The 21,873-nt window shown below is 33.9% G+C and overlaps 2 protein-coding genes across 2 annotated transcripts; both read right to left on the bottom strand.

The window, feature by feature from the left end:
- Window positions 1-6,521: 6,521 nt before the first annotated feature.
- LOC145597479 (CASP-like protein 4A3) lies at window positions 6,522-11,295 on the bottom strand. Its single transcript, XM_081653660.1, has 3 exons — window positions 10,551-11,295; window positions 7,847-7,982; window positions 6,522-6,975 (listed from the first exon to the last, which is right to left on the bottom strand). Exons 1-3 carry the CDS (start codon window positions 11,174-11,176, stop codon window positions 6,781-6,783), a joined length of 957 nt encoding a protein of 318 aa, XP_081509786.1. The 5' UTR covers window positions 11,177-11,295; the 3' UTR covers window positions 6,522-6,780.
- A 2,605-nt stretch (window positions 11,296-13,900) lies between these two features.
- On the bottom strand, window positions 13,901-21,710 carry LOC145597475 (protein EXECUTER 2, chloroplastic-like). Its single transcript, XM_081653655.1, has 11 exons — window positions 21,218-21,710; window positions 19,580-19,696; window positions 19,424-19,489; window positions 17,124-17,230; window positions 16,954-17,035; window positions 15,486-16,172; window positions 15,171-15,297; window positions 14,914-15,083; window positions 14,725-14,799; window positions 14,541-14,633; window positions 13,901-14,426 (listed from the first exon to the last, which is right to left on the bottom strand). The coding sequence occupies exons 1-11, from the start codon at window positions 21,572-21,574 to the stop codon at window positions 14,325-14,327; spliced, it is 1,983 nt and encodes a 660-aa protein (XP_081509781.1). The 5' UTR covers window positions 21,575-21,710; the 3' UTR covers window positions 13,901-14,324.
- Window positions 21,711-21,873: the final 163 nt, after the last annotated feature.

Below are 21,873 nucleotides of genomic sequence, written 5' to 3'. Positions count from 1 at the left end.
ATAGTGCTTTTGACCACTTGTCAACTCCAATTCACCATGTCAACGCGTGCTCTCACGCCCCTTACCCGTCATTCTCTTGTCAACACCTCACGATTATTTACCAGTTTAGCACTATGGAGTATGCCGTACAACTTTCTAAACATGTAACCTTTACTCTGTATACCTCCGTTTTTTTCTTTAGCACTATTCATCCACCTCCTTTTGACCGTATTTTGTGCTCTATACGTAATAAAAAATATAGTCATGTGGAACCTTGTTAGATTCGTCACGTTATATATTTTCAAAGTATCAACTTTTCATAATTTTTGTTTATCGATAATTAAAGATATTAATGATTGAATAAGTGCATTGGCAAACGTGACTAAAGAAACGTGTCAACTAAAAAGAAACGGATGAAGTATTAAACTACAATTTGTATCAACAAAGTGTTGAGTCACAAGTTCTTAACTCATATCATAGAGATATAGCATTGGAATCCTTGCAGGTGAAAGTATGTACTTGGAGGTAAGAATTTCCTTACCTTCCTCTTTACTTCCAAATATCTAACCTAAATAGTGTATTAAAAAATTATGATGGTAGAAATCTGATCAGTCTTTTTTACCGATTTAAAAATATACTCCGGCAACCTATATCTCGAAATATCTCAATTGTTAATTATAAAAGGGGTTGAAATTCTTGAGAACAAATATTGATTGATATGCATGCACATTGGAAGAGCGTAAGATTGGGAACAAAGTCTTAGGAAATTCAACTTTAATTTTGTATTTTTGTCTTGGGAGTACAATTGAGAGTTGGGAAATTAATAACGTAGAAATAACACTTCCGTACTAGTAAAGTACGTGTACCTCGACTTTAATACCTAAATAAATTAAAACAAACTAAATAAAGTACTATTGTTATTTGTTCATAGTAATACAGCCAAAAGTATGAATACAAAAGAGTACCCTTCTTTCCTTATAATTCAACCTTTAATTATCACGAGAATATCTTTTAATTAATCTTGTAAAATGTAATTAATCTTCTAAGATTTGGATTATCTTGGTTGTCCTAATACACACCAAAGTTGTACGGTCATAAAGTTGTGCATGCTACCTGGCATGCGCAGTGGTTAATTAATCTCGATTAATCATTAATCTTTGTTAATTATGTGGAGCATGTGAACTCACTTATGATTCTTATACAGGTATCTTGTAGATGTGATTTTGGATATGGTGGGTAATTATTTATATTGATGTTGTATTTCAAATTTAATTTAGTTTTATAATACGGAGTACATAATTTGTTTTGGTAATACTAGTACGTGTGTATCAAAAGTTGGTGCTAATGAATCTCTTAAACATCAATTATAGCTGTCAAAATTCAGTATTTGTTGATTCAAATCGATGAGCTGATGATATGCATGCATGTACAAATTAAAGATGATAATTGGTTTTGAAATAAAACTTTGTTTGTATTGGCTTACGTACATTTGTGACCATTTGTGAAATTTAATTTCATATTATATAATCCATATTACATTAATTAATTACTTCTCAAATCTCATCGAGATATAATGGAATAAATTTTATGGCAATGAAAATTATATTCAAGCTTTTAAGTTTTAAAACTAGAATTTGGACCCGGGTGATACCCTGGGTCATTAAATTTTTTCTTGTAAATAATATGTTATATATATTAATATTTGTCTCAAAAGGTAACATGAAATATTCTATAGTTTGGTGGTAAGATGCTCAACTTTAGAATTAGAGATTGCATGTTCAAATCTTGCGGAGAACATTTTTTTTTTAAAATATAATTGCATGACATGCAATGAAAAATATGTAGAAGGTAGAGCCACGTGGCGTTGAATACTTGAATGGGTGACATGGCGTAATAAGAAGTTGAGTTGATTATGTGGCGTAATGAAGGGGGCTACGTGGCACATAAACTTTCTTAAGAACGCCTTTTAATAGATTAGTATAGATATACCACATTTTAATAAGACGCGAAAGTAATTATTATTTCTTTTTAAAAAAAATACGGAATATTTTCATATATATTAACCTTTTATTTTAGCACTCTTATCTTTTCTATACTCAAAGACATGTATTACTTTGTACTCCGTAGTAGAACATGCCAGCTTTGGGTTTTCCAACACAATCACATGCTTAAAGATAGGCTAAAAGGCTAAAACTCATGTAATTGCATATTATCAAAATTTTTACTCGCTACTTAAAAAAAAATTAATTCTTTATTCAAACCTTATAAAAATGATTTCATTTGCATCTCAAAAATACTCATCTAGAAATTGATATTATGTAAAATTACATTGAACTAATCTTATAAAATTTCATTTGACAGTCCATATTATCATACACATACTTATAATCTTGTCTAATTAGCAAAAATAAAAAATTTTGACCACATGAATAATAAATGAGAATATTTTTAAAGAACGAAGGTGGTAAAATATACTTCTGCCTTTTTCTATATAGTTGTAACACTTCCCTAAAATGGAATTGTCACAATAGTAGCAACACACCGTATAATGAAGGTTTTTATGGTGAAAATTGCACATGGGCCACTTAATTATACTCCTATCAAACTTTTAACCCTATTTTAAGTGTATTATGACATGTGAGGTCCACATTTCTTAAATATCGTGATAAAGTATGTGTTGCAACTATAAAGAAACCGAGGAAGTAAGAAATACAGTAAAAAAAAAGCCAACAGAATAGGGAGAGGATACAGTATGAAATAAAAACAGTAGGCCCAAAAAGAAGGTGTGAAAGAGAAGGGCCAAGGCAATGCAAGCGGCAAAGATGCGGGGCCAAGACGGTATCGAGCACAGATCGGTGGACTGCAGTGTAATGTAGTGTGGCCCTGAAAATGAACACAAACACAGTCAATTGCAGTACAGCCTCAGCACGGATCGGACGTACGAGTACTAATTTATTATGGACTGTCTTCCTTCCTATGAAGCCAGCTATCCATCTTCACTCGCTTACTTTATGTCCTTACCTCATTTTAACACATACTATCATAAATACTATCCGTACGATATATAGATGGAGCATATTAGAGGAGAAACTAAACTAACACAATCAAATGGTTAAACTAATGATTGAAATTTATGATTCGTTTATATATATACTCGATCAGTCCTATTTATTCTTTAATATTATCTTTTTATGAATTTTTAAAACTTCAACATACTCTTTATTATTTGGGGTATCTAGTTTAATTTAGGGTTCTTGTATTATTTTTGTTAATGGCTTAATCCTTAATGAACTTAATTGGGTTTTTTAATTTTAATTTTAATGGCATGAACCATGACTTCGTTGACAAATAGTGATGTTGGTTGAGGATACATTGATTTATTTCGTTCTAGAGTACATCAAAGCTTAATCAAATGTGTTTTTTGCCAAGTAGATGAGGTGCACTAATTACATAGATTGCGTATGAACTTCAAATATAGTTGATTGATGTTGTGGCTTCATTCTTATTCATTTTCTTAGGTATAATGTTTTAGTCATTTCGAAATTAATATTTGATTTAGACTAGATAAACACACAATTTAAAATTATTATATATGTCACAATAAGTGATTACACATTGAATCGAGACTCATCGTGTAGTAATTATATGAAGTCATCCTCCATTAAACCTTAGAAAATCCCTTGTGCGTCGGTGAGAGATATCTAGGGAATTATAGTTGATTAGTTAATGGTAAATAATTAATTAATTTCATAGATATTGGTAGGTAATGAACATACACAAATGCACCACTAACGCCAAAATACAAACAAGCTAATTGGCCCATTTTTTGTTAACTTTGAAAAAGCAACGGATATGGACGTCGAGTAATGTCTGATTCCTAATATATCCCATAAATATTTGGCTTCTTCTTCCAATTTGACATTCAAGCAACATGAAAGATAAAGAAACAGCGTGCATGTTATAAATTATGAAGTACTTTCTTTGTCCCAAAACACGCATATCAAAGTACTAATTCGGTCTTATTTTTATAAAATTTAATATTAATGAAAATTGTAAAAAAGTTATATAATAAAATTTTATGTTAATACCTATCTAACAACATATTTTATGATAGAATCATAAAATATGTTTTTATTGTATTAATAAAAAATTATAGTCAAAGTTGATATATGATTAGTGAAAAAATTCTAACGTGTCAATTAATCTGGAATAAAGAGAGTATTGATTTTCAAATATATGAAAATTAATCCAAAATAAAAAGAAAATAATAAATATTAAAGATAGATATAATATATGGTTAAAATTTTGATGTATGTGGTTGGGGAAATAAGAAAGAGCCGCCTTAAAAAATTGCAATTTTGGTTTTTGATTGCTCTAAATTAGCCAACAATTTTAAGCAATATGATTCAAGGCTCACATGACGTTGCCTTGGCGATTTTAGTGAATGAAAGAGATGTTGGATCTACCATTTACCATTCATATCAACGCATTCTTGTTTTCGAACAAAAGTCTATCATCTTTGTCTTCATGTTTTGTTATTTTTAGTTTCTTGAAATTAACTAAGGTTGGTATTTTTATGTTAGATTTTTGTGACTAGATAAACTTGAAATGCAAGCTTGTAAATAAATCGCTCAATGCAACATTGCTCACAGGTTAAACGACTAACATCATTAGTAGGTTTACTCAAAATATTACAAGTTTAACCCTTAATTTGCATATCTCGTTTATTGAGAAGACAAATTAGGGTTTACTCATTTTGTCATCACAATATCAAGATTTTGCACTTTTAAGATAAACACATCAGCACATCTCTAAGTATCAAACAAATGTGTATGACAACCTATAATACTCTTGTGTATTTACTTGACCGTGCATCCATGCTATTGGCAAGTTACAACGGGTATAGTAAAAAGACTATTCTTTATGGTCTAAGTGGTAAAATTGATACAACTCCAACTTATATGTGATCCACTCAGGCCATATCACGTATCTCTTTACATTTTTACGGCCTAACTATAAGAGCTCACTGAGTACAATTTCATCCTATATGATTTAATTATGTATTCAATTTCATGTCCACATCTATTTCCATTATATTTCCATGTAATTTTGAATTATAATTTAACGGTGTTGATTTGCAATTTCTCCCCTTAGGTTAAATAAGTTTACATTTCTTAAAAAAAAAAAAAAAAAAAGAAAAAGAAAAGAAAAAAAAAAAAAAGTGTACATACTTCATTTATCTTCAAAGGAACATGAATTAGCAAGCTAAGTTGTCAGGCTTTGTCTATAAGCTTTTTGATGGGCCCAAACCAAACACTAAACTGAAGCAATTCTAGGACATCATGGGCCCAAAGGCTTCTTATCTAAGCCTGCAGTTCAATCTTATTAGTGCTGGCAATATAAACATGGGTCCGACTCATGTTTTGAAGTACGTTGAGAGTTCGTTATGTCAATAATTAATTGATCAAACCAATTTAATAATCACTTTGTGAACCAAATTGATCACTAGTTGTTGGTTGAAGGTAACCATAAATTTTCTGTGGTTGTGTTTTTGTTTGGAATATCGATGATTGTTTGATTAAACAAGGAGTGGTTAATTATTCGGATTTTTATTAGGGCGTGTTCGACAATAATTTTTGAAGTAACTTTCAATGTCCCGTTTAAATCTAACAATATAACAACTGCCTATTCAAATAGAGTTTGACACATTTGTATGATCCAAGCCACTACTTAATCATTTCTAGAATTTAAAATGCCCAAACACTTATGATCTAAGTCACTATATCCATGAGACCAAGATTAAGATAGTGATGTATTGTGCTTGCCATGTTATTGTTGTTCTAGATTGGTGTGTTTGGGAATTGTGCACATTTTTGGGTTTAATTTCAGCATTGTGCACTCTTATCTTCATAGTTATCAATAGCGGAAGATTTGCACTTTTAATTGTGCATGGGTGTAGCTTATTGTACAACTATTTGTGTAAATTTAACCATGTAAACATAGAGTCGTCAAATTAAATGTGTAGATCAAGTCTAGTTAAGTTGGGTCATTTTGATTTAATGTCATACAAATCATTAGTGGATCGAATTTTGATTCGTATCACTTCGGATTGTTCCTCGGTCCCGCAATTTTTAATACTCCGTAGTTCTATGTAATTGTGTTGGAGTATTTGTGCGTTTAAGTGTGTGCAGCTGTGTTCATGTACTCCAAAGTCACAAATATGTAAAAAAAAGCCTACGAGAGTCTATTAATCTTACCTAGCCGGTTAGCCTAGCTTAATACCTTTGTTAAGGTACATAAAATGTGGAACCTCACCAATCTCAAATTACATGAACTTAAGTATCTCAAATTATATAAACAAACCATAAATAATTTGTGTAATCTAATGGCCAGGTATCTTAACGTGCAAGTATACTCAGCAGTAGTCAATTAGACAAGGACCTTTTCAACACTTACCTTTAATTACTACAAAGAGTGCTAAGCGCGTATTAAAGAATGATTAGTAAATAAAAAATCCCAATTATTGGAAGGAGAAAAGAAAAAGAACCCAACAAGATTTAGCAAGCATTTTATAATGGTAGCCAAAATCATCATCGATGTCACTTTGACAGCATAAGAAAAACTAACCAAAATTATTTGGAACATTAACTCTAGATCTCATTGCCATTATTATTGCCGTGTAGACTTATTCACAGATTAAAATTCACCTCTCTATTCCATATATTTCCTGTACAAATTCTATAGCTAGGTAAAAAAATTTTTGCTTGTTGATACAGAAATGCCAGAACTGTCTTTGGCAATTCACGGTAAATCACGGTTGCAGAGGTTGTAGCCTGAAATTAGAGAGCTCATGGCAAACCCCAGGAATGCCAAGAAGGCCATACTAATTGATGCACTAGTCTTCTCTGTGAACTCATCTTTCCCCCAATTAGCTTGCCAGTCATCCACCCTCGAGGCTGCTGCTGATGAAGCTGATATTAGAAGGTATGCAAGTATCTGCAAAGTTCAAAGAAGTGTTCTTAGTAACCAGATGCCAAAATATATTGCTACATAAAATAAGAAAGTTTGAGAAACTAAAGATATTTGAAGACTGAAATCTACATTTACATTTGTAGATGGAGTTGACGTTTCCTTCTCAAGATTTGGGCTCAACAAAAACCAACATGCTCAAGACAAGTCCTCAAATTACAGAGCTATCATAGAGTGTGAAGACTGACATACTAACCCTTATAATTTGATCCTCTAAACCACACAAAAATGGAATAAATTTCCTATAAGATGATGACGAAGTTCAGTCCATATGTTCTCATAATAGTCACTTGTTTACATAACTATTTCTTCTTCTCGTGAACCATTGCATGGTGTTCATTCAGTATATTACCTGCCCATCTCAAATCTTTAGGTTTCTCTTCACTATCAGAGCTGCTGCAAGTAGTTCGAAGTAGCAGCTTAGGCAGGCAGGTTCATAATTTATCTGCCACTAATCATTATCTCCCACTACAATATGCAAATAGGTTCATCTCGTTGGTGAAAATTAGAGTCAAAAGTACTGTCTCCCATTAGAATGTAGACAAATGAAACTTTTTCCTGCTACAACCTAAACAACGTTGCTAATGGCAACTCCTCACAATCTGCCAAATCCAATCCATACAGAATTAATGCAACCAAACAGTGACCTCTGAAGCCTAAATTCATCAAACTGACAACTATAGCTAATCTAGTATACTCCATAAACAACTATCACAACTTGAATCTTCATATTGTGATAAAGCATATACTCACATTTATGAATTTAAGAACTTGACAGAGCCTTTAACGTCATAACAAACATATAATGAGTTATAAAAGTTTACAAGAAACTACTTGCCTGATCCATAACAAAATCAAATTGATAGCGGAGATGATGGGTGATCACATGTTTTCCAGTGACCATATGGCTGGTGACATCATATGCCTGAAATGCTGAATATAAAAATCCAAGAATGTTCACAGATAAACAAAACCTGCAATGAAAAACTACAATGTCACTTTTCTTCAAAAAAGAAAGAGGTGTGTGGCTGATAAGTTTGGCTAATTACTATATTTATTAGAAGGAATGATCACTAACGGGACTAATTAAATTTTAATGATCTGGAAGTTGGAAGGGGAGTAGGGGACTAAGGGAAGTAAAATTACAAACAATCACAGACAACCCGATATATGCATGACTTTAGCCATATACTTAGAAACTGCTGTAGAATCAATCCACAAAAGTGATAAGCAGCTTAGACAGTGTATGTATTGCAGGTCGTGCAGAATCAGACTAGTCTGCCCTGCATCAATTACATGGTTTTAATGAAAAAAAGGGGCTAAACAGTAGTAATAGGGAACAAAAGCAGGACAAGATACAGGGGATTGTAAAGTTATAAGCAGAGAAGGATGAGTGGCAATGCCATAAACCATGCGGGTGCCCAATTACGCTCAAGTTTTGAGTGTTGAATGAAAAACAGATTCTCTTGCAAAACATTTCTCTATTTAAGTTCTTTAGACTTGTTTGAAACAAGCCAATGACTTGAACTAAGATTCTTTACTCTACTCTTAAGTGGCCATTAAGACCTTTATACAACTTGGTGGTGGCTCATAGATTAGACCCAGAATTTAAACCCTAAAAAACAATTCCAATCTTTTAGGAGTAAGGCTTTGGATTTGTTGATGTATTTTGAATTCTGATAGCATTTGTCCTTGATATTCAACCAGTGCGCCACCTATCTATATTCCCTAAAACTCCAAAATTAATAAACCTTCAACCATCATATTCATAATTTCAAGCAACAATTGACCTATCTTTGAAACAAAAGCCCAAAATATCCCAATTTAATTCATTTATAGTCCAAAAGCTTCTCAAAGACTTATTTAAAGAAGAGAGTTATGAGGTACAGAGGTGGATTAAGATTGACAGAGAGGACCAGAGGAGGGTAAGAAATGACAAAGAAATGGGCGTGCTTTATTAAAGGGAGGATTGATGATAGAAAGTTGCTAAACAGGAGAATAATTGTTTATAACACTCTTAATCGTGTGAACCGAAAGGTGAGAACTGAACAGTCATAGTTGAGGCTACTCACAATAGCACAAATAGCCAATCAAACCACAATAGACCGCCATTGTAAGTTCTATATAACATGAACAACTTATAATAAAAGAAGAAAAAATGATATCAGATTGACCCCCCTCGCGCAAACGAGATGTAAAGCTCACATACAATACCATGAACATAGATAGCGGGCAAGAACCTTAACAAGCAAGTAGCAATTGCTTCAATAGCCTAACATGCTACCTCAATTATAGATCGCATTACAGACTGTTGTAAAGCTTCGATTTAGCAAGCTAGACAAATGGCAAACTATGGTTGACCTATTGCTATGCTTATAATGACAATGCCCCCTCGTAAAGAGAAGAAATTTAAAGTACTCAAAACCTGTGCAAGTAAATGACTTCAAAGAACATATGGTCTGTTTGGTTAGTGGTCATAAATCATGGGAATGATAACAAGTTTATGGGTAATTCTATCAAAAGATCCCATTTTCACTACCATGGTAATAGAACTCCATCCCCATACATGTAATTTTATTTGAGTATCCATTACCACCTTGCAAATGGTAATGGATGGTAATAAAAAAATTATGAAGAAAATGAGGGTACATAGATGAGGCACAATGCACACATTACCATTGGCAATGACATGCAACTTTTTTCACAAATTACACATAAATTCATTATCATTCCCACGATTCATAACCATCTACCAAATGTGCCGATAGGAAGACAATTTCGTACCCAACTAACCATGTTTAATTCAAGCTACACAGCAGAAATAGGTATGCAATCATGCATTGGCAAAACTATCAATTAAGAGTAACAAAATTTGATATGAAGGATGCTTGATAACCTTTTCTAGAATTTCGGAGATATAAGAGGCAAATTTATATCCTATGATTTTGTTAAGAAAAACATTTACTAATTCTAGCTACCTTCAACGAAAAGCACAAGATTCAAACTTTGAGAGGACATATGCATATACAAAATAATGAGAAAAATGTAGCAATCTCAATCACAGCAGAATCAGAGCAAAACTATGCAATATGACTAAAAATAGGGGAAAAACAAAATTAAGAATATATAAATCCCAGAATATTTGAAAAATTTACATTATTATCACCAATCATGAGCACATATACAAAATCCAACCATATCATTACCCGAACACCACAGAATTTACCCTTCATATAATTTTTTATCCATCAAAATTAAAATAGTAGTAATAGTCAACGAACTTAGTATATTGTTTAAGCATGCATTAGCAGTGACACCAATATCACCGCCTCAATTAAATCCCGCCTACATCATTGCCCTTGTCTCCCTCGACACCACCAAATTAAATTATAAACTAATCCCAGCAAAATTAAAGAAATTGAAATTAAAACCAATACACCAAAAATGCCAAATAATTCAAAAAAAAAATAAAATAAAATAAGTCAATATTTTATGCAACAGCAACAGAGCAGAAATTTAGAGAGAAAAAGAAAAAAAAAAACCTGTATTCTTTATAACGATCAAAGGAATCACCACTCCAACCCTGAGTTCGATCAGCAGCCATAACCGAGAAAGAAATCAAACAAAACACAATCTCAAGAACCCTAACCCCTAAATTCACTTTCTCAACAACTTCCTCTTTCTTCGATTTCCTCCCAATAATATTCTCAACACCCGGAAACCTAACTTTCCTCTGTCCTCCAATTCTCCCCTTTCTCCCTCCTCCTCCTCCACCCTCCCCCAAAACGACGCCGGTTTGCGTCGGCTCTTCTTCCCTTCGATGAAGGTTGACGTTGACGAGATGATGCGGTGGTGATGAGAAATGATCGGCGTCTTTGGGAGGAGCAGGTGCAGGGGAAGTTAATGGAGAGTAGTACTTCTCGAGTGCTAAGATTGGGCTGCCATTTTTGGGTAAGTCGAGGTCAGTGTCGTCGGATCGGTGGGGTGAGTCGGATCGGAGTGGGGATTTGAGTGACTCGTTTGAGTTGGGCTTGGGCTGAGTGTTGTTGGGCTTGAGTTGGGCTTGGAATTGGGGTTGGGCTGGTGGTGGTGGTGAGGGTGGTTTGGAAGGTTGAGAGACTGATAATGGTGGTGGGCGAGGTGGTTTATGATGGGTGTTGTTCTGCATTTTTTAGAGAGAGAAAATGAATGAAAGAGTGTGAGATGGGGTATAGAGAGAAAGAGAGAGAGGGAGAGGGGAGAAGATAAAGGGTGGGAAGAAGAAGAGAGTAATGTATGTTTAAACTTTGGAGCTTTTCAAAAGGAGTTGATGATGGAGGTTTTTGCTGGGTCCCTTGTTTTTCTTTTAACTTGTTTGACACTTTGACTTAAAATTGGAGTCGTCTTAAGACCTGTTTTAATTTACTTTACTGACTAAATTGATCGAAGCTGAATTGAAATGAATTGTTTATGAGAGAAGAAAATTAGGAAATGAAATGAATTGAACTGAACTAAACTAAAATTAAGCTAAAGAGAATAGGCTCTTAGGCTATTTCTTTTCATTTCCCCCCTAATATTCCCTACATTTGATATTAAAATTTTCCCCTAATATTAAAATTTTTAATATTAATATTCTCTACATTTTCTTAAAATTTTTAATATTTAATTGTATTAATATTTTATTTTTTTTTTATAAAATAATTTCAATTTAGCAAAAATAAAATAATTTCAATATAATAAGTAATTTTAAAAAATAAACATAATAAAATACCATATAAAATAAAATTTGATCAACATAAGTAGGATTTCAACTCCATAAACCAAATATGCTACGCATCTAACATTCTATCACCTTTTTTTTTAAGAGAGATAATATTCTATCACCTTAGTTTCTCTTATTTCAGGTTTAATTAATAGGTTCAATCCAGGGAAAATAAATTCTGATAATGGTCAAATTACATCTATAATAAGTTCTACGATTAATAAATTTAGATAAGTAAAAATGAGGTGAATAGAACACATTATCCTCTCTTTTTCTAATTACCTACACATAATTTATTTTTCATCATTATTTAATGCTCTAACTAACATTTCCGTTCATTTTATCTGATCTCTAGCTTAAAGGGTTTACGTTATGGCTACCTGACGCATTTATGAAATCATAAGGGTATCTAATCCATCTTTATTAACCCCATTGCTCCTTATGAAAACCCCTATAAATAATTTATAATTCATCAAAAATATTTTAGTTTAGCAAATATAAAAAGTGTCAAGAACTATATAGAACAATTGAAAATACGAATAAGTTATTTGTCTTCGGTATTCCTTTAATTTTCCATCCATATATATATATATATATATATATATATATATATATATATATATATATATATATATTTTGCATGTTAGTCAATCATCTAATTAATCGACTATGAGGAGAACACCTATACAAATTACCTACCAAGTAGTCTATTTAACATCCCTATAAATAAGAATTTAAGTACATCATGGTACTATAACTCTATAAGTAGATGAATATGTGATTTGCAACTCTTTTCACCAACACAATGCAACGCGGTTAAGTAAAACACAAATGGTATATGGTACCTTACCTTCATCTTAGACCATATGCTACATTTTTAATAAGCTACATTGTATTTGTATATACCAAAAGGCACACCAAAGAAAAGCATCATCTTCTTTACTTTTTAGCACTAAAATCCTCTTGTTTTCCCCTTTAATTAACCACTAAAAAGTACAAACATAAACAAAGAGTAAGAAAAATTGCTTTTGATGTCTTAAATTACAAAAAGAATCCAAAAATCATATTGTTTTGCTTTTCTCTTGTTCTTTCCACTTAAGAAGTTGTGACTATTTTTGCATGGTTTCCCACTTTCTTTCATCTTGAACTATAGATTCACAAATTACAATGTGCTTTTAACAAAGTTATTACCAACTTCTTTTGCTGTGTCTATATATATGATTACACATTCAATTATTTGATCATTTTTTTTTGTGCTTTACATTTCTTTAATCTACCAACCACAAGACCACAAATATCTCCACTCACTCATTCGAAAGGTTGGGCATTATTAATGAGAATATTGTGTTTGAACTTAGCGTACATTCGAATTCAAACCAAAATAATTTTATTTAAATCGATATATACCATTAATTTTATCATCCTACATTGGAATCTAAATTTTCTAAACTTATGTTTGCTTTAAATAACTCGAAGGCAATATTGGCCAAAAAAAAAAAAAAAAAAAAAAAAAAAAAAAAAAAAAACTCGAAGGCAATAAAAATGTTTATCGCATTACTATTCTAACACATTTTGAGAGCTTCAATGACATTTGTGTCAGTTGGCCGTAGGAAGTTGTCAAGTTTTTATTGATTTTTAACTATAGTGTCAAATTCGTGTCAATTGTTACAAAACTTATAATTGAACCAAAGTTCGCGTCAATGGATGTCTACTTGTCTCCTCAGTTATTCTTAGTCATTATTGATCACTCCTTTTTTTTTTTTAAAAAAAAAAAAATAAAATTCTGGACTTCTAAGAGTGTTACAAAAATCAGAAAAGTGTTCTAATCATGAACCTGAGAACCTCTATTGATCCCTAGATCTTAAAATTTGTAGCACACAAAGAATGTTGACAGTAGCTTCCTTTTACAAGAAAAGGGCCTAAAACATGATCTGTTGATAAAAGTAACATAAAGGAGTGAAATTAAGCCCAATTACGTGTGACTTTCTAATTTGGAAGCCAAAGTGGATAATATCAGCACATAACAGATAAATTGGTAAAAGTTATCTCAATGGAAAATAATAATAATAATATGTAATTTTTTTTTTAAAAACAGTAAAAAGAAAAGCCCTAATCATAAGAAGCTTTTGTATGATACTAGTATATAACATGTCCAATATAACCGAAACTTTTATCACATCTCTGAAAGGCTGAAATCTACCAAAGAGGAAAAGAATAGAAGAGGATAAGTCATCTAAAGTATGTACTTTATATGAGGTTAAAGTATCACACCTTATTATAGAAGCAATATAGTGTAATAGTTAATGACTTTATGCACATACATGATAAATAAAGACTAATGTGCTGTAAAGTATCCTGATACATCGTGTTGAAGAGCTGAAGATGTCCGCAGATGAGAGGGTAGGAGCAGTAGTGGCAGCAAGGGGTGAAGTGAGTGGCAAAATTGTTCATGATGTGCACCAAGGCGCAGAAGCAAGGGCAGTATCATACCAGCCTTCATGTTCTCATGTCTCTTTCTATATCTTTTTCTAAGCTAAGGGTGTAATGTAAGATAATAAGATGGAAAACCAATAGCTCACCCAGGCAGATTTAATCTGTTAAATAGAACGAGGAAGCTTTGCTCTGGGACAACATAGAGAAAACCAAGATCTGCTCCTCGGAAATAAGGTCCCACACCCTGCGTAAGCAACCTCATAAGAAACAAAATCGTTCAAGAGGAAATAGGATGAATGGACAGTACTTATGGTTCTCTAGCAAACAATATTCGTGGTATAAAACCTATAATAATTACCTTGCCATTCAGTTGGAGAAGTTCACCCTCAACCCACTTGGGGTTCTTGAATCCAAATTCTGCAATCCTTCCTTGCCCTTTATAGCTTGTTACCTGCAAAAGCAGATTTATAGATTATCATCTCTATAATAGATGACCAGCCTGTGTGAGCACAAATTTCTTGCACATCTTAAGAAAATATTACCACTCCGAGTTCATCTGGATACATGCTCCGATTGGAAAGACGACTCCCTCTCCCAATTTTAGCACGGAAAGTCACCTAATAGCACAAAACATATAAGCCGGGAAGATTCAAACAGCTAATGCAAGAAACAATAGACAAGTAGTCAGAGGAAATGACAAAAACATCTATGGTAGTGGGAAATATACAAACCTGACCAGCAGGAACATTAAGGTCTCCAGTAAGCTTAACAGCCTCAACATATTCGAAAAACTCCATACCCGAGGAGTCCTCTAGTTCATTCCCAATGTTCCAGTGACCAAATTTGCGCCTTAATTGAACTATCTCAGTTCCATAAGGTCCAAAAGAACCAACATATAGTCCTGCATGCCATGATTAAACTGTATCTGAAAACACTATTCCAACTTGAATATGCTATGTTGCAAAGGGTGAGAAATAGCAATCTTTACCATCAAAAGGATCTAAATTGCCTCTGGGAATCTGTATTCTATTAAATTTTGTGTATTCAGTAAGTTTGCTCTTCTTTTGTGCCTGACTTACTGCAAGTTTAACAATTTCACGCACATTCTTGGATACCTAAGGCATTCAGCAGTGTATAGTTAGTTTTCAACTCTTAAGGAGAAAGTTGATAACAGAGATTTCAAGTCTTTGCTTGGTAGGAGTGGAAACAGGAAAGAAAAAAATTAAAGAGTTACACTCTGAGATACAATATAAGATCTTCTTACAGGTGTAACGGAAAATTGTTAATGTAGTCTTTAGCTTACCTTTGGTGATATTTTCTCACTGCCCAAAAATGCCTTGGCCACATCAGAGGGCATGAGATCAGAAACACCTTGAGTTGCCAAAGCAGCTACTTTGACTTTAGACGCCATACTTTCTTCATTTTTACGTATACCAGGAATATGTAAAGTGAAAGAATCTTTTTCTGTGTCACTGATTTCAGCTGGTGAGCGGATATACTCCTCCTTAGATAAGACATCATCCTCATTATGGACAATCCCACCAACAAAAACCTTCATATCTAGATCTTTCTCATCTTCACTAGAATCACTATCTCCTTCCATCCTAATCCCATCACTCTCACCCTCAACCTCATCCAATTTATCAACCTCATCATCAGAACTTTCATCATCTTCCTCGGAATCTTCCTGTGTCAATTGCTTCACAGCATCACTATCCAAGACTTGGTCTCCGATACTAATGTTCAAGACCTTAACATTCAGTCCTGGAATTTTATCTTTTAGAAAATTAATCACACTCTTTATTCCTTCCTCAGTGGCCCCTTCAATGTTCAAAATTTTCTCTTCTTGTTTCTCTGCCTTATCTTTGTTAGCCTGATCATCCACTGCAGACGAATTTTCAGCCTCACTATTTGGTGATTCTCTGGTCGGTTTTGGCTGCAAACTAGCAGAGCTTGTTTGATTACCTTTGGATCTCTGTATGTACACAACCTGCCACAGACGCATATTCTCAGTCATATGCAATAGGTTGAAGGGCTCAATTACATTGGCAACTTAATTCCTCACAATAAGTACTGGCTTCATTTATCAATCAATTAAGCTAGTATTGCACAACCCCCCCCCCCCCCCCCCACCAAAACACACACACACACACATTCTGACACTGCAACGAGCCAAGATGCTTACATATAAGAGCAGGATCAAGAGAAACCGTGGGAAGGAGAGGTAGCGGAGCAGCAATTTCAGAAGGAAGAAAACAAAAGCTGGCAGAGGTATATAGGATCATTTTGACAGCTTTTGCAGTGAGAGTGTGTGCATATAAAAAGGGGAATAAGGGTAAGGCATAGGTAGCTTTTGTGTAGTGAATGAATTGTGAGAGTAGTGACCTAAAGTCACCTTGTGGAGATTGGAGAACTCAAGCCACTGTTTGTAAGATTTTCCTTTCTCACAATCAAAAAGCCTCCTATATTCCTTCAATCTGATCTTTTTTAAATAAATTTCCGTCACTGCGATTATTGGTAGTAAAACAACAACAAGAGAAATGTAACGACAAATATAAAAAGAAAAAAGAAAATTGGTAAAATGATAGAGGTCTCATGCAGGCATAACTAGATGGATGGGATGAGACAACAGGGAAATAGTGATTTTCAAAGAGGTGCTGGAGTTCCTAGTCCCTCATTTTTCTTTTTTTAGAAAGATGTGACACAAGTGATAAGATATTATTTATATATTTCCTAAACAATAAGGAGATAAAATAAGTCTTACAACTCACTTGCATTGCATATGTACCATCAGTGTCTTTGACAACATATATTTCAAATAATGTGGTTCCAGGAGAGGCAGTTACAAGCTGTCTGTCATCAAGTAAAAAACCAGTAACTATTAGTCACGATTGAAACCTTTAGTATGTCTTCATAGATTACTAGCAGAATATCTTCTCACCTTGGCGTGTAAGTACGGCCAATGAACTTGCCAACACCAGGAGTAATACGTACAAGCCGGCCAAATGGGTCATCTGAATCCTTTGCATTGCCTATCCACCACCCCACCTGCAGTTATATGTCAAAGAAAATTAGAAAAAAAAAAAAAAAAAAAAACTCACAAATATAAGATCACTAATGGCTGACATATAACATTCCTCATAAGACCACCAAACAGTGAGTTGAGGTCTAACCCTTATGCCTTAAGTATACATTCTATAATGGCCTATTTTCAAGTTTTAATAGCACACTCTAGTTTGAATTTTAAAAATTAGCCAATTTCAGTATTCAATAGCATAGTTTTAGTATAAATTTGACCTATATACTTTACACTGGAAGTCTTGAAACACTTAAGTACGCCAAGGGTTCAAATTGACAGAAGCAAGTTAGTCACTCTCAATTCCATCTGCAATGAAACCAAAGCATGCCTCCGTCACTTTCTGTTACAATTCAAGGCCCAATAAACTAATTAAACAGTCACCAAGTCGGAAATGCTAACTTATGGACGATCCAGAATGGCAGGCTGTATTGTAAGGTCTTCAACAATGCTCATGGTAAGAGAAAACTTCAAGCTATCAAGACCACTATCATCACCATTCATCACCTCGCATATTATTTTATTAAATTCAAGATTGTCTTCCAATAATCAGAACAGCCAAATGCACTCCCCCCAAAATCCCTTTGACTCGATGATGCCAAGGTTAAATGCTACCACAATGCACACTTGTTAAAGTCAGTTACTAATCTTTCCAGCCTTCCTTCTCTTCCACCCCTACCCTAAACAAAAAACAAAACAGAGGAGGCAATAAAGGGAAGCAGACTGTCTCAAATAATAATGAATAACACTCAATTGTATGTTCTACAACCTAGGATTCTCAAACAACCAACAAGATAATTAAAACAGTGGTGACTCAAGAAAGCATGACATATTGCCAACTTCTAAAGGATATAGCCTAAGCAACTGCCACATACACACCATAACAGTCTCCCTCAATATTTCTTGAATCATGAGCTAATATGTTTGAGAACAAGATACATATTCCTTTGGTAAAATTTCACAGATTTGTCCTGTTCTAGTGCCCCATACGGCCATAACCATCTCTTTCATAGTTTCATGTATGCCAAGCCTGCAGCCACATAAGACACTAAATGCCACCGTTTATACACTGAACAAAAAATATCAAATCACCAGAATCCCCAATCACGGAGCCCAAAATTTCAAAAACACAGTACAATAGCAGTACGAAAATATCTAGTTGATAGAAATGGGTTAATTTGTTTAATGTTAAACCAAGAGTCAAGCCTGGTATTGATTTTGTAGTTCTTTTAATGCAACAAAAATTTAAGCTTTAAGGCATATGACCTGTTAAGCAAATAAGCAGTTGAGCGAGAGTCAAAAGGTTAGATGTGAGCCTTGATCAAGCTACTTGGCTTCACAAAAGCAAATTAATCTTGTATTAAACAGTTAATTTCCAGATAATTCAAGAAAAAGTAGCAAGGTAATAATCCAGGTTAGAAATGAGCTTCAATTGAGCTTATTGGCTCTTGGTTAAATAAGTTTTTTGCTATATAAGTTAGTAGAAAGTTGCATGCCCAAAATTTATATTGTACTTAAGCCAAGTTGAGTAGCAGTCCAATCTAGCCAACTAAAAAGTTAAGTAATACTCCTGGAGTCCAGTCGTCCAGATGTGATTACCGACCTATCATCATTCCATCAATACATGTTTAATTAATGCAACCTGACAAACAAAGGTCACTAAAAGAAAGTCCACTAGAGAAGAAGAAATATAGCACAGAACAGAAATCACAAATGGCAAGAAATATAATGTACAAACAACTGTAAACTAAAATTACTGCAGAACAGAAAAGCATACGATATGTAATGAGCTCCAGCCGTTTCACTTTCAGCACTAAGTGACCCAATGTAACCCAAAAGCCTTGGCAGCAAACCACCAAGCTTCTAAATCCAAAATCTGTCCGCAGATTAAATTCTACCCATGACGATTCCTAATAGGCTTAGTCTAGCAATATCATGGTAAAAGTCCACAAGAAGACACCCGCTTGCCAAATCAAATTCCAAAAAAAAAAGGTAGGAAAAAAATACGGAGTAGCAAATTAATGTTGCCTTCAATATAAGATTCCAGTTCAAATGAATAAAAGACAAAAGGTGAATAATTGTATATATCATGCATATAGAATTCATGGATGCATAGCTAGCAGCTAATTGGGACTCAAGACAGGTCAGGAAACCAAAAATATTACCAAACCACTTCCTGTGCTTTTTGACAGCATCGAGGCATCATGGTAACGCTCTTCAGCAATTGCATTCTGCAGACAAAGAACAAAGATCTTGGTCAAATGAACGATTTTCAGCATGTGTTTCAACTTCAAGGATTACAAAACTAAGCAATAATGTACCTTCAATTCAGACATTATCTCAGCCACAGTGTCTTTTGAAGTAGCTTCCACAAGAGCAGCTTTCAATTTTGCAGCTTCTTCAAAATCTTCCTTTTCAACAGCTTCCTCAAGCTGGAACTGCAAAAGGAAAATAAAAAATGTGTAAATACATGCATTTCTTGAAAGCCAATCCACACTATTAAGAATAAATTGCTGCAAAATTAGAGATCAGTTTCACAATACTAGAAAATTTTCGGCATATATTGAATTGTAGGATACAAATAGATTGGACTACTTAATTTACCGTTTGGCGTTTAGTATATACTCCATAGTAGAAAAGATTAAGGGGGCGTTTGGTTCACAAAGTGGTATGGGGTTGGAATCAGGAATGGGGTTAAGGTGGTATCGGGTTGGAACTTGATACTTAATACCATGTGTTTGGTTTAATTCTGGAATGGAATATCTCACTATTCTCTCCTTTTATTTGATACCTAAGGGAATGGAATGAGCCAAACCCACCTCCCCCCCAAGGTTTCTAAACCCCATACCTCATGGGTTTGAGGTATGGGTTTGAAATTCATATTTTTGTCAACCAAACATATGGTATGGGTTTTAGTCATTCTAAACCCATACCTCATACCTATATTTCGTGAACCAAACGCCCCCTAATATATATTGTTTAAAAAAACCTAATAAGAGGAGCATATTAGAACATTTGAAGAAATGCGTTGCAAAAGCCAAATAAAAACACCACCTAAAAGAGTACTAATTTGCTATTTAACAGTGTAACTGCTAATTTAGAAAGGTCTAATATTCTGCCGTCTAATAATCAAATTTGCCACCGTGGTCTACTATTTCCTAATGGTAGCTTCTAATTGCAAAACAAACCCTACGATTCTAGACTTTTAATTCTTGTTTTCCTTGTTCAAAAGATGGACAAAGCTAGATAAGGATATTATTCTTTATGATGACAGGATCATTGGCTTACACTGTATTTCTTATTCTTGTAAGCCAAAATTCAGTCCCATGAGAGTATGCAATACGGATTACCTAGTACTCTAGTAATCGCGAAAAGAAAATTTTAGACAGCATTTACAATCACTAGACCCTATCGAAAAGTCCCCTCTCACAACTTCTGCTGCCTAGCAGACAGCTTCAGGCCTTCAATGTATAGAATTTTGAAGTGATACAAACCTACTTGCAATCACCACCCTAATCCAACTGGCTGAATTTGCCATTGAGTCAATCAACAGCACAATGAACCAACATTCTTTTTTCCTATTCTAATCCAAGATAAGATTCATTGCAGCTAATAAACTATTAAACAAACAAACAAAAAATAAATCAATTAATACACTTACAAAAAAATTTCTAAATTAGCAACAGGGCAACATTGATCTTCACCCACAAAATATCTATATTAGCACAATAAAATATCTTACATAACAATTCAACAAAATTTAAGGAAAAACCCACAAAATTCAAGTAATTCTAATGATTACACAAACTAGGATACAAGATTCCCAAATAGTAAAAAAAAACCCAGAAAAAACAACAAGAAATCGAAACCACCCAAATGATAAAATTCCACTAAAATCTAGAAATTCAAATTGAAACTATAAAAAGAAACAAAAGAATAAAAGGGTAATAGAAAAGTACCTTAAGAACAGAGGAAAAGCTCTCAGCTTGTTCAATTTCAGAAAAGTGACGATTCCATCGATTCCAATCCCAATCATTGCTACTATTAATGGAATTACTAATACTGGTATAATTCTCATTATTGCTGATATTACAACGGCAGCACAAATTTGACAAACTGAAAAATCTGGGATGACCCACAAATTTTCTGAGAGAAACACTGTTACTGCTGCTGTTAATATGATGTTGCTGCAATTTCTTCAAGATGAAATTGTACGAAGAAGAAGCTGAAGATGAAGATGGAGGAGATGATAAAGAGCCGGTAGTTTGGGGAAGAGGGATTGTGCGGCCCATCCCCCATGGGCTCGTCATCGCCATGTTTTCTTCTCTCTCTTCCTGATTTTGCAGACTGCAGAATCAACTCTGTAGGATCGATGGATTGTTCTTGGAGAAAGAGAGAGAGAGAGAGAAAGGGAGAGTGAATGTTGTGGGCTATAGACCTCTTGTTTCTACGTATGTGTGGATAGACCCTGTGTAGGATTTAATTGTTGGCTAATCCCAAGTTGCCACCCCAAGAATGTATGTTACCGTAGAGGTGTCAAAATCACACCCGATCCGATACAAAAAAAATCCGATTTGTTTTTAACTCGAGTGGACATAATAATGTAGCGTGATCC

Source organism: Chenopodium album, chromosome 20 (genome assembly GCF_948465745.1).
Source record: "Chenopodium album chromosome 20, dcCheAlbu1.1, whole genome shotgun sequence".
NCBI lineage: Eukaryota > Viridiplantae > Streptophyta > Magnoliopsida > Caryophyllales > Amaranthaceae > Chenopodium > Chenopodium album.
Note: the sequence above shows the minus strand (reverse complement) of the source record. Positions and strands in the feature narration are given on the sequence as shown.

Bases quoted from the DNA above. Each gene is read 5' to 3' on its own strand.
- LOC145597475 (XM_081653655.1), bottom strand. From the start codon at position 21,574: ATGGCGATGACGAGCCCATGGGGGATGGGCCGCACAATCCCTCTTCCC. The intron at 15,298-15,485 runs GTAAGCTAAAGA...TGAATGCCTTAG, and splicing joins GTGAGAAAATATCACCAAAG to GTATCCAAGAATGTGCGTGA. The intron at 14,800-14,913 runs GTTTGTATATTT...TTGTGCTATTAG, and splicing joins TTAATGTTCCTGCTGGTCAG to GTGACTTTCCGTGCTAAAAT.
- LOC145597479 (XM_081653660.1), bottom strand. From the start codon at position 11,176: ATGCAGAACAACACCCATCATAAACCACCTCGCCCACCACCATTATCA. The intron at 7,983-10,550 runs GTTTTTTTTTTT...TTTTCATTGCAG, and splicing joins GATCGTTATAAAGAATACAG to GTTTTGTTTATCTGTGAACA. The intron at 6,976-7,846 runs GCAAGTAGTTTC...TGAACTTTGCAG, and splicing joins TTGATTTTGTTATGGATCAG to ATACTTGCATACCTTCTAAT.